At 42.1% G+C, this 14,067-nt stretch overlaps 1 protein-coding gene across 1 annotated transcript in view; it reads right to left on the bottom strand.

Moving 5' to 3' along the window:
• Window positions 1-14,067, bottom strand: part of SLC25A13 (solute carrier family 25 member 13) — a 214,097-nt gene that overhangs the window by 153,454 nt on the left and 46,576 nt on the right. The window contains 1 exon segment of the mRNA XM_082633147.1: window positions 13,788-13,930. Coding sequence (XP_082489273.1) covers window positions 13,788-13,930 — 143 coding nt within the window.

Below are 14,067 nucleotides of genomic sequence, written 5' to 3'. Positions count from 1 at the left end.
GCGTACCGCAAAAAAAAAAAAAAAAAAAAAAAAAGGTATCAAGCACACTCTCATCTCATGCTCTCTGCATCTGTCATTCCCTCTACTTGGAAAGCTCAACTTGTAGATTCTCACATGGCTCACTATCACTGAGGTCTCTACCTACATGTCACTTCAAAGAGGTCTTCCCGACCACCCTATCGACTGTAGTATCCCAGAGCCCATGGCCACTCACCATCTCCTTCCCTTGTGCAAATAGATACAGCCACCTGCCTCTCTATCACATATGTCTATTGGTTTACACTGTCTATTTGCTATATAAGAGTGCAACGTTTATCTGTTTTGTTTAGAACAGTGCCTGGCACATAGTTGGTGTCAATATTTGTTAAATGAATTAATAAATCTGAAATTGACATATTTAAAAAGTATCAGGTTCTCTCAGGTATAGAACACAAGGCCACGCTATCATATATCCTTTATTACAGAGACTCTATAATAAATAATATAATAAAGTTTCTCTAGAATTTCTATGAAAGTTAAACAGTTATCTTCTTTCACCTCTTACTTTTCCAGACTGAAGATCCCCAAATCTCTACATCAGGTTGCTATGGAAGCTTTACCCTCCAAAACCTTCATTAAAGTCTGAGAATCTCACTCTGTTTATTAGGAAGTGACTCATTGACAATTATGCCACAATCAAAGGGAAAGTTAATAAGCATATCTCCTCACATTTCACTTCAGGAATTCCTCACAGCTTAATGCAAGACTTTTAATTTAAGCAACTGCCACATCCTGTGCCAATGACACTGACATTTGTAGAGAAATATGTTTGCAAGTAGCCAGGAAACAGAGCTTACATTTGATTTCCTTTCCTTTAAAATCTTAGATTTGAATTTTAAACACCTATGGTACAGGTAAAGCAAAACCAGACAACCAAACAAGGCAAGGGGGAGGGAAGGAACAGTATTTGCTCTTCAAACATTTTCTGAGCATCCTGACATGCTGGGAAGAAGGGCTGGTATTTTCAGTTGGCCCAATAAAGGTGAGCCTTCTGAGAATACGGTGTGCAATGGTACTTTCAAGGTTCAGTCCGTGAGGAGTAAAAGGGGAAGAGTATACCAGTATACTGGCCTAAAAAATAAAAATGTGAGGAATGTGAGGACAGTTTTCCCTAAGTTTGTGGGTGTGGATGATAGCTGGGATAGCTCTCATGAAGGTTTTAGGTCCACCTTAAGTTGGTCAAATAATCAGTCTTAGGGACTAAGAACTTTGCAAAGGGTATCACAACTTCTAAGCAAAGACATATGCAAAGTTCTCATTCAAAGCTCCATTTTTAATATTCTTCTCTAAACACATAAAGTTCCAGAGCAGATTGGGCACAAACCAAAGAGAACTGGGTCCAAACTCCAGTTCCAGCACTAGATATATGACTTCAAGAAAATTATTTAAACTTTATGATTCTGCACCTCTCTCTGTAAGGTTAGAGTTGGCAGAGTAAAAGTACCTATTTTAAGGACTTGTTATGAGGATTAAATAAGAGAAAGGGTGGAAATTGTTAGCACCAGATCTGGAACCCTATATGTGCTCGGTAACTCTTTGCTTCTTTCATCCTTTACTCTAAACATCTAGGATAAAAACATCAGCAGAGCTCTAATCCCACAGAATATTTTTGCTTTAAAAATTCTTCAAGGGCTTCCCTGGTGGCGCAGTGGTTGGGAGTCTGCCTGCTAATGCAGGGGACGCGGGTTCAAGCCCTGGTCTGGGAGGATCCCACGTGCCGCAGAGCAACTGGGCCCGTGAGCCACAGCTACTGAGCCTGCGCATCTGGAGCCTGTGCTCCGCAACAAGAGAGGCCATGACAGTGAGAGGCCCGCGCACTGCGATGAGGAGTGGCTCCCGCTTGCCACAACTGGGGGAAGCCCTTGCCCAGAGGCGAAGACCCAACACAGCCAAAAATAAAAATAAATAAATTAAAAGAAGGCTCAACATTAAAAAAAAAAAAAATCTTCAAGTAATAAGATTGCCCCTCCCCAAGCTTCCTTGCCTCTCTGCAAAGATCCCTGTCTCCCAGCAGGCACAATCTGGAGTTCATCAGCACTAATCTCATTGTGCCCTTTATCCTGTACATGTCAACAGCAGCCCGCCAGCAGCCCCAGATTCCCAGCTTACCCTTTAACACCCACATCTAATCTCCACAGGGGCTCTGCACTTTCCCTATTCTGTCACCCACCATCTCCCAGAAACCCCTTCCCACTGTGCCCTCTAGAATTCACAGCACATGGTGAGCAAAATCTCATCCTCAATCCCATCTCTAAAGGGAATTCCTTTCAGAGGAGTCCTCTAAATATCCCTTCACCTGTTTGCTGTAACCAACACCTGGCTCTTCCTTGAGGCCCATGCTTCTGAAGCAGCAAGGGGCTTTCCTCTGCGGTTCTGGGTTGCATCAAGCTTATAAGCAGGGGAGGTGTACTCCTTCCTTCCCACTGCCTCTCCCAGACCATCCCCCAATCCTTCCTTCCTAACCCCCAGTTTAAATACTCCCACCATATAACTAGCACTCAGCACCCCGACTTGTTTCTATCACCTAATAACTCCAGATTCACACCTCCTCCTCAACACGTTTTAACTCCTGATTCACTGACATGCTCTCCAACCCTACTCCTACCTTAATTCTCAATATTTTCAATAATTTCAAACACCCAGGCCTCCCAATTACTTGAACTTGCCTCTTCCAATGATCTTTTCTCCATCCACTCTCGGTCACTCAGTCCCACGGTCAGACTCTAGACTTCTGCCATCACCAGTAACTGCAATACTTCCTTATTCTCAATTTCGTGCATCTCACTTTTTGGCCACTATCTTCTAGCCTTCCTGCTCACTCCCTTCTATACCCCAACTTCAACAATCTTCAATCTCACTGAAGTCAACAATTCACTAAGCCTACCACCTTCTCACTGCCTGCTATTCCGATGTCCTTTCTTTGCCCCTTATCCAGATTAAATCTATAGTCAATCATTGTAAATTGCTCCCCTGCATGCCCTTACCTACTCTGGGTTAATCAATGGCCAAGCCCCCAACCTCGGTCATAGCCAACACTTCCTGCTCCATGCCAGCAGATAAGCAGCTGGCCTCAGTAGCTAGAAAACAAACAGCCACACTAACTGGTCTCACTTTGAATTTCATGACCACAAGCCCTCAGGTGGGACCTCAAGTGGGTCCAACCCAGCAGCCATGCTGTGTTCCTTTATCCATTCACTTGTAAATGAATATGCAGTATATTCTCCTCTCTCCTCAAACTGCCAATACCTCACCTGCATCCTCCCTCTCATCTATCTCCCAGAGAAAAACCAAGGAGATCAGAAGAAAACGTCCCCCAAATCCCACCACCACAACTATACAACACCTCTGCCCCGTATAGTACCTTATCTTCCATTTCTCTAGCTCAGTATTTGTCAAACTTTCAAGTCTCAGGACCCCTTTACATGCTTATGAATTATTGAGGATCCCAAAGGGCTTTTATTTATGTGGGTTGTACCTATCGTATTTACTGTGTGAGAAATTAACTGATAAATTCTTAAAATATTAATTCATTAAAAAGTGAATAAGCCTGTTGTATGGCAATATAAATAACATATTTATATGAAAAATAACTATTTTCTAAAACAAAAAAATGTAGTGAGAAAAAAGCAGTATTATGTCTTTGCAAATCTCTTAAATATCCGACTTCATGGAAGACAGCTGCATTCAAACTGCTGTAATATGTTTTTCTGGTTGAAGGATATGAAGGATTTCAGCCTCATACAGATTCACAGTTAGAAAAGGAAGGAGCATTTTAATAGCCTTTTTAGATACTTGTGGATATTCTATGATACAACACCAAATCCCAACAAGGGATAGTTTCTTAAAGATTAGCTGCAATGTGGAATCTGAAACTGTATCAGTGAACTTTTCCCACCTTGTTACATTAAAATCCATGGGTCTATCTTGCACTTTGAATAGACCTTGGACTCATACATGATTCTCTAACACCATGTACTGGTCGAATAGACCTTGGACTCATATATGATTCTCTAACACCATGTACTGGTCGAATAGACCTTGGACTCATACATGATTCTCTAACACCATGTACTGGTCAACTGGAAAAGATGTTTCCCTAAGTTATGCAGATCTTCCAAACATTGGCACATTGCATTATACTACATTAAAAAACCACATTATTGGGCCTCCCTGGTGGCGCAGTGGTTGAGAGTCCGCCTGCCGATGCAGGGGATACGGGTCCGTGCCCCGGTCTGGGAGGATCCCATGTGCCGCGGAGCGGCTGGGCCCGTGAGCCATGCCCGCTGGGCCTGCGCGTCCGGAGCCTGTGCTCCGCAACGGGAGAGGCCGCAACGGTGAGAGGCCCGCGTACCGCAAAAAAAAAAAAAAAAAAAAAAAACCACATTATTACTATCACCACTAATTACATCAGAAAAGGCTTTAAGTATCAGAAGGTTGTCACGTGAAAATTTTAATTATCTCAAAAAGTGTGTTCCATTTAAAAAATGACTAGCTCAGCAAGCACCTGAGTTGCTTTTCCTCTGACAACCATCACAGGACAGTAACCAGCAGTCTTTATGGATGCTTCCCATTTAGTCACTCAGAATTTGTAAGTGACATGTATTCAAGGGTGAGATTTAATTAAAAAATCAGTAATTTTTACTCCTTCAAGGACACGCTGAAACAGAATTGGCATCATCGTTACTACCATGATTGTGAACACGTGCGAGTGAAGACTATGATGACCACTCATACTGCTGGGCTTGGGGTCGCTGCTGAATCGGTGCTAACCAACAGTTCCATAAACCGTGGCTTTTAAGACCATCAGTTCAAATACAACAGGACAAAAAAAGGCAGATGATGTCTTAGTATTTTTATGTAAACAGTTTGGACCTCACGGACTCCTTAGAAAAGTCTCTGAGACCCCCGGAGGTCTACTGACCACACTCTGAGAGCAGCTGTTCTAGATGAACTTTCCGTGTTACCACAAGAGGCCACCTCCCTCTCAGAATGTATCAGAATTTCCTCCTTTTCTCTCCTACAGTGTCAATTCTCCACTCTCTGTAGTCATTCCCATCAGCATGCATTACACTGCCCTCTACCCATTTTTTTTTTACCATCTAATTATGAATTTACTTATTTATTTTTGCTGTGTTGGGTCTTTGTTTCTGTGCGAGGGCTTTCTCTAGTTGCGGCAAGTGGGGACCACTCTTCACTGCGGTGCGCGGGCCTCTCACTATCGTGGCCTCTCCCGTTGCAGAGCACAGGCTCCAGACGCGCAGGCTCAGTAGCTGTGGCTCACGGGCCCAGTTGCCCCGTGGCATGTGGGATCCTCCCGGACCAGGGCTCGAAACCATGTCCCCTGCATTGGCAGGCAGGCCCCCAACCACTGCACCACCAGGGAAGCCCCCCCTCTACGCATTTTAAAAAGACCCTCCCTGGGCCTCCCTGGTGGCGCAGTGGTTGAGAGTCCGCCTGCCGATGCAGGGGATACGGGTTCGTGCCCCGGTCTGGGAGGATCCCATATGCCGCGGAGCGGCTGGGCCCGTGAGCCATGGCCGCTAAGCCTGTGCGTCCGGAGCCTGTGCTCCGCAACGGGAGAGGCCACAACAGTGAGAGGCCTGCGTACTGCAAAAAAAAAAAAAAAAAAAAAGACCCTCCCTTTCACCTCCCTTCCACCTCCAGCAATGGCCCATTTCTCACCTTCCCTTGAAAGCAAAAGTCTCCAAATGAGGGCCTGGCTTGGTAAGTAGGAGAAGGGGGAAGAGAAGGAGGGCTATCCCTACATATGAATGAGGAGTGAAATCAGCACCTACTCATTAATCAGTGCTTTCTGGAATTAAGAAGAAAAATAAACCCAGGCACCTGACACTCCTAAAGGTTTTCTAATATACCAGCGACATAATACAAACCTTTTTAAGGATTCTTTTTAATTTACTCTGCACAGACAGCGTCTAGCCACCACGTTGCACGCACCCCCCCCCATGATTTCAGACATCGAATATTAACACAAAGTGAGTAATGAAAAAAGAAAGGGGGTTAATCAGACACTTTTAGAGAAAGAAAAAAATGACACTGATTCAACGAGAGCTGCTAATGAGGCTTTTTGTTTTGGTAGATTAATTTGGGAGTCTGATGCCTAAGAAGAAAATTTAAGCTTCTCAGGTGACTGCTGTTGATTAGTACCAATTTTTTTTAATTAAAGAAATGCCTTTGCTTAATTCTACAGTTTATGAATTTCAGGTGTTTATCTGAAATCTGTGTCCACCCCAGTAGTGTAGAAAACTTTCCTCATTAGCAAACTGAAAGACCTCCTCTTATTGATTCTGGATTGTATTTGACAGATGATGAGCATTTCAGACTGTGAACTGCTGATGTTTAAATACATTACCCTAATACTCTTTAAGCATTGACAATTGTAAACCTCATTAACTCCCAGCATGCGGCCAAGGCCTGGATTTCATTGCAACAGCCTCGCAGAGTGAAAACAGGTATATAAAAATGCTTTTATCATCAACAACATTATTATATCCTCCTTCACCTTGTGAAGTATTTAAAGGAGCTTTTTTTTTCCTTCTCAGGAGGATAAAATAGCGAACATAGGAAAGGCAGAGAACACACTTTATATAGCCACACATTTTAAAACCTGAGGTTTTTTTAATCTTTTCTTCTTTGACACCCTTATTCCTCATGCCTCAAAATGGGAATTGTCCCAGGATTGATTCTCTGTACTCTGAAGAGAAAAGACTTATTTGTGGATGACGATTATCATTTTGATTCAATGAGGAATAGGGGCTGACAAGGTGTTGAGTGCGTCAGCTTGTCACTAAGAAATCAGGATTTCACTTTTGTGTATGACTGAAATTTTTCATAATTAAAATGTCCGAGAAAAAGAACAAAGAAATCAGGATTTCTGAAATTCCCTTTTTCAAAAGAAGAACCAACTTTTGTTCTTGCGTGGAGTGCAAAGAGGTTCCACACTTGAGATGGAAAATAGCAATCCTAGCAAACAAATTAGATACCAGAGCTGCCCAGTGCCCACCCAACATAGACAGGGGTAGGACCTGTAACAGGCAGAAAGCATCCTGAGCCCAAGAGGCCAGGTAGCCAACACCTCCGGCTTATTCAGGCCATGCTTAGTCTCCCCAAGTGAGGCCAGGTACTAGTCAAATAGGTTTTGAGCCCCAGTCTCTCTAATGAGACTTCAGTTAATGAACATCAACTAGAAACATGTTGGCAAAGCTCAAAGGGACACACACACACAATTTATTTTTCCCTTGCTCTTAGTAGATAGCTATGTGAATGATGTATTAAAATTGCAGTTAAAAAAGCTTCATTCCCATTTTAAACAAAAACATAATGACAACCAAATGTAAAAGATATCTCAAAAATTATACAGACAAACCCAACATCTCCCTCCTCCGAGGCTCGGAAAACCCTCCTCACCAAAAGAGGCCCACCTACAAAAGGCTTCCAGGCCCGGGCACCCTCCAGGAACTTCACAAACTGATTCAACTCATCATTAAATCTATTAAAACAGTGGAATGCAAGGAAATCTAAACACAACAGAATATTAACAGCAAGGACCATGTTTAACAGAGGCAGATCAATCCCCAGACTCACACGATCCTTTGATGGCTCTCCATTGCTCTTATGACAAAGACTCCCAATCCTTAATATGAAGTACAAGTTCCCACACAGTCTGGCCACAGCCTACCACCAACCCCCGCCCCCCATGCCCTACACTTTCCATGCTCCAGGCCTGCCAGCCTCTGCATTTCAGAATGTGACTTTGCAGCCACTGTTCCCTCTGTCTACAATGTTGTCCTCTGTCCCCCACCTCTTGTCACCTTCCCAACTCCCATGGCTCAAATGTCACTCAGTGGAAGTCTTTCCTGACCCCCCAGTCGGCATGAAGCCCCCTTTGCTATCTCTCACACCATGTCTCTCCTACATAGCACCCATCACAACATCAGCTCACATTTATTTGTGGTTCTCTGATTAACACCTGTCTGCCCCACTAAATTAGAAGCACCAAGCAGGCAAGCACTCTTTTTCCCACTCAACATGGTATCCTGCACATACAGAACGGTGCCAGGCACAGAGATAAGGTTCTCAAACAGCTGCTGAATGACTGAGTGGACAGGCCTCCACAAGATGCTCCCAGCGTGGAAGGCTGACCAAGCCACAACCTCAAGAGTCATTAAATTAGCGTCAAGAGGGCTCCAGAAAAACAAGGTCCCTTTGCCAACAAGCCCATAAGTTCATGCAGTGCACAGGTGTTTAACTTCCGTGCTAAAGCTCAGCCCAACCCTAAACAGAGCTGAAGCCTTCCGGAAAGGGCCATGCCCTCAAGGAGACAGTCTACAGCAGGGGGTCTCTGCCTGGAAAATGCCTGGTTCTAGCCAAAAGCTACTATTGAAAAAAAAATGCTCCTTTTCGGTATTAGGCTGGTTGGTCTCTGTCCCCCCAAAATTCTTTGCAACTACAGGCCTTCTCATTACCCAAAGAAAATATCTATGTGAGGGTACTCATTTTCTAGGGCTGCTACAATCACTGACCACAAAGTGGGTGGCTCAGCACAGCAGGAATTCGTCCTATCACAGTTCTGGGAACCAGACATCTAAAATCAAGGTGTCAGCAGAGCCACGCTCCGTCCAAAGGGAGATTCTTTAGGGAAGAAGCATTCCTTGCCTCTTCCAGCTTCTGGTGGCCCCAGGTGTTCCCTGGCTCATGACCCCATCACTCTATAATCTCTGCCTCTGTGGTCACAATGCCCCCTGCCCCTGCCAGTGTTGTGTCCTAATCTCTTCATCTCAAGATCCTCAATTTAACCACATCTGCAAAGACACTTTTTCCACAAGGTCACATTTCCAAATTCCAGGGATTATATCTCGGTATCTTCAGGTGGCCACAATTGAGCCTCCAACAATGAGCAACCTAGAATTTGAACTAAAGCTTCCATTTCCCAACACTCCTGGGCTTTCATAACATAAGGGGGGCAAAAACTTCTTAGTACATTTACCTAAGTTTAGTCAACAAATTGATGCAAAACAGAGGCCAGATATTGGACTAGACACTGGAGATAGTAAAACATGCAGGACCTGGACCTTGGGACTCAAGAAACCACAGCTGGGGGACCAGTACTTAACTAAAAATGAGTATTTCAAGACACCATGACATCTGGGCCAGCACAGCTGTCATTATTTTTAAATCCTAAAGTTGTCAATTTACAAATAGCTTTTTAAATTTTAATAAAGTTATACACTAAAATCCCTCTGGCCAGTCAAGCCAGGTGATCGCACCCCAAAAGAGCCTGACCAGATTAATGGCACACCCTCCAGCACTTCCTCATTGTTCATTCAGCGTGTGCGTTGTGCTTTTGTGGGCCATTGTGTGGCTTCTGTCATGTAATTTTTTCAAGGAACAGTAGTTGATTTGGGAGGATGATGTGTGACTTGTGGAAAGGTAAAGGAAGGGGAAATGAGGGCATTCACCATGTTACACTGAGAAAAGATGTATGATTATATCTATTTTTGAAGTAAATACTGTGGAGCTGTGTGTCAGGGTTAGGGAAAATAGCACAGGAACATCTGCATGGGTCTTAAACAGTGGTCCTATGCTACTAGCTTGGTCAGCTTAAATACCAGAGACAAGTTCTTCAGTTGCTCAGTCCTTTGGCAAGAATTATCACAATACATACGGTGAGCTATAAAATATTTCTACCCTTAGACCCAGGAATCCCTCTCTTAGTTCTTTCTAAGGAAGTAATTAAACAGAAGGGGAAAATGTCATATACATGAAGATATTCACTCCAATAGCATCTATTATAGAAAAGTAGAAACTGAAATAACTCTATAAGGGCATGATTTCATAAAGTATGGTATATTAATCTGATAGAAAATGATGACGCTATTTAACACTGTTCATATGAACAGCATATGGAAATACGAAAATTGATACAGTCGAAAAGATTATAAAAGAGAATTACAATTAAAATGAATTCAAATTATAAAAAACATTGATACAGGTTAACAAATTATGGAAGATACTAAAAAATTCAAAATATTTGTGGCAAGCTGAGAAGGTTGTGGGTGATGGTTTTCCCTTTTCCCTGGCTATGCACTGTCAATACTGCAAAAAAAAAAAAAAAAAAAAAAGAAAGAAAAGAAAAGTTAGTCATAGGGCAAAGGATTGAGACCATTTAAGATTTTCTCTGTCACAGTTAAATGCTAAGATTTAAGATAATAAAAAATCATAAAGAAAATGTCAAGTTAAAGAGGATTGTGAGATTATGAGAGAAGAGGCAGCTCAGAACAGTGGGAAGGAAACCTGGGCACCTTTTGGTAGCAAATTGCTTGATCCCTCAGTTCTCATCTGGGAAATCAGGAAAAGAAAACCAACATTTCAGGTTTGTTATAAACTCTTGAAAAAACATACATGTTATGTTACTTTATATATGTTAAATGCATGTTACATTGTTGACGTCTAATGAATCTAAGCCTCTATTTTTGAAGAGTATATGTAAAAAGAAATAGGAAAAGCATGTGTGTTAATGGGAGTGGGATGGAAAGGAAGCAAAGTATATTACAAGACACTACAATTATACAAAATTAATGCATCTAGGAACCAAAATGTTCACTGAAAGAAAGAGGTACAAAATAGAAGAGAAGGAAAACTCCTGTAATGTTAAATTTAAATAGGAAATATCATTATGAACTTTTTAAAAGTATATTTCCCAGCTCTTTCCACTGAAAAGTTACCCTGGTAACAATGAGCCAGTGCCTAGCTCCTTGTTTCCAAGCACCAGTCCCAAACAAAAGGAACCAGGACTTCTTTGAGAAAAGGGTAATTTCCTGGCCAGAAGCAGGACAAATCCAAAGCGAGCCTGGAACATCCTATTTACCAAAAGCAAAGAGCACTCAAAGGCTGAGGGTACAAGCCAGCTTAAAGAGACTCCCACTGACCTCACTGGGACAATCTGAACAAGTCAGAGAACACAGTAATAGATTATAATGCACTGAATTTAAAATAAAGAATTCCATGAGTTTATACTGATATAAAAAATTAAGAGAGAAAGAAAAGGGAGTGGAGGGAAGAAAGCTTTTCTTTACTGAAGAATGGTAGACAATAAATAGAGGACAAATAAAGAGTTAGAAAAATCACTACTTTTCAAACATCAATGTAATAACTGAATCAGAAAAGGATCACCATGGATGCCAAAATGACTGGGTGAAAGGCTGCTTGGGAAACAGGATACCCATGGTGTCATCAATGCCGGGACGAGGTACCTCCTGAGGAGATACAATAGGCAGTAGAATCTCTCCTAACCTGCACCCCAAAATCTATCATGAATCCAAGTCATGAGGAAACAATCAGACAAGTCCAGAATGCGGGACCTTCAACGAAATAACTGGGCCTGGGTTTTAAGTCAATTTCATGAAAGAACAATAAAAGGCTCTGTTCTAGATTAAAAGATATACAACAACTAAATGTAATACAAGAACTTTGATTAGATCCTGGATTTAAAAAACAAAAGGCAATGAGCCATTTGAGGTGGGGAGTGAGGGGAGAGATCTGGTACATTTTTAAATAGACTGGATATTATATATTTCACATCATTGTTAATCCTCCTAAGTATGATAATGGTAAGAAGAACATTCTTATTCTTAGAAGATAAACACTGAAGTATCTTGATGCCTGTAATTTATAGTTAAATGGTCCAGCCAAAAAAGGAAATGTGTGTGCATGTGTAAAAAAATAAAGGGCACACAGGTGTTAAAAATGTTAACAGTCAGGCTTCCCTGGTGGCGCAGTGGTTGAGAGTCCACCTGCCGATGCAGGGGACACGGGTTCGTGCCCCGGTCCGGGAGGATCCCACATGCCGCGGAGCGGCTGGGCCCGTGAGCCATGGCCGCTGAGCCTGCGCGTCCAGAGCCTGCGCTCCTCAACGCGAGAGGCCACAACAGTGAGAGGCCCGCATACCGCAAAAAAAAAAAAAAAAAAAAAAAAAAAAAATGTTAACAGTCAATCTAGATGAAAGGTATCTATTGGGCATTCACTGAATTCTTTCAATTTCCTGTAGCTTAAAAAATTTAACTATCAAATAAGAAAAAAATGATCTTAAACATTGAGTCTGATAATTCATATTGCACGTGAGCTTGGTCACACTTCTTCTGAATCTTGTAAGCACAGAGGATGTGGAAGCAACCAAACTTTCCTCAAAAAAAAAAAAAAATGTTTGCTAGAATAAATCTATGTTCTGTCTAGCTTTAGCCTGAATGGACTACTGTGAAATACACCTCTGCCTCACCCTGCACCTCCCCAGAGAGGTCCTGTGAGGGAAGGAAGACCTGGTCATACATGACACTTTCCTATCAAGCAAAGACATTTTCCTACCTACCTTGGGGAGGTAGAAAACAGAAGTAGCCCAAGTAACCGCTACTGGAACAAACAGAGACAGTATAATGCAGCAATCTGCCAGCATATTACAAGACGTATAACTGCCAATTTCCTCCGCACTCCCCTCCCATCTGCAAGACTTCCACTTTAGAGGAGGTTACTTCCATACATGATGGAACAACAGGTGCATAAGCAAGAAAAGGAAGGTGCTGGTAAAACTGAGAGCATTCGCACTGCAGCACTAGAGTTTACTCTGTTTGCATCTCAAACCCATGCATGTGGGAAAATCAGACACAGGACCGACAGAGAATGTTCAGAGCTAAAGAACACCACCCCAGAATGGCAGGTGGCTAATCTATCAAAGGGGGTGCTGGCACGTGGCAAGGCCAGATGGCTGGATCCACTACAGTTTATATAGAGAAGCCTACTTCTTATATATTATACTCGGTTATTAGGGGACACTGGTGGTCATATTACCAATATTTCGGAGCCCAAAATTCTGCACTTAATGGTAAAAGCCAACTGCATTCTTATACAACTTAGGAATGACTCATTTTTTAAAAATGCAAACAGAAAAGACTGGTAAGGGAAAAAAAATTCAAAGGCATTTTGCAAAGTGTCCTATTTAATTTTAGATGGTCCAGTGTCTCTCTTCCAGCTTGGGCAGAATGCCCTTCTTGAGGATTTGGAATCATTATTCTGTCTGTTAGATTTAGAGCATTTAATCATATGTGACATTTAAAAGTTACCTGAGCAGAGAGAAAGACTATAGAAAAGTTATGTTCACAGAGCTATGTTTTAAATTTACTCACAATTTTTACAGTGGCCTTCAAAAATACCAATATACTACATACACTTGAGTACATCTTCACACCATTCAACTACAAGAGTTGTGAAACTGTAAACAGTTGTTTAAACTATGTCAAGAAATACACATATAGGGCTTCCCTGGTGGCACAGTGGTTGAGAGTCCGCCTGCCGATGCAGGGGACACTGGTTCGTGCCCCAGTCCGGGAAGATCCCACATGCCGCGGAGCGGCTGGGCCCGTGAGCCATGGCCGTTGAGCCTGCGCGTCCAGAGCCTGTGCTCCGCAACCGGAGAGGCCACAACAGAGGGAGGCCCGCGTACCGCAAAAAAAAAAAAAAAAAAAAAAAAAAAAAAATACACATATAGAATCCCCAACTGTGATAAGAACACTGAAGGAAATGTTAAGGGTATTATTTCTAAAATAACGTATTAATTGTAATAGGGAGAGAAAATGCTCTTAAGAGATGGGAAGGTAAACACTGACTTCCTAATCATTAAAGCAACAGAAAGCTGTTTCAAACAAAAAACAATTAAACGAGATAATTAAAAATAAACATACCCATCTTTGGTCTGATCCACCACACCACTTAAAAGTTCCACAGTCTTTGGATTAGGCTGGCTTCCTCCAAAAATATTCAAATATCGAATGACGAAGTCATTGGGAGACATGAAAAATTCACCATTTTTTTCAATGTTTGCATACTGTTTAAAAAAAGGAGAGAAAATATATTTTGTACTCAAAAGTATATAACCAATATGTGAAAAAGCTGAGAATATTCAATGGATAAAATATCAGACATGACAATATACTCTTCACAAGGACAGTTATTTCCCATCGC

The sequence above is a fragment of the Mesoplodon mirus genome (assembly GCF_964341445.2).
Source record: "Mesoplodon mirus genome assembly, chromosome: 9".
NCBI lineage: Eukaryota > Metazoa > Chordata > Mammalia > Artiodactyla > Ziphiidae > Mesoplodon > Mesoplodon mirus.
This window is presented reverse-complemented; position numbering and strand designations above follow the sequence as displayed.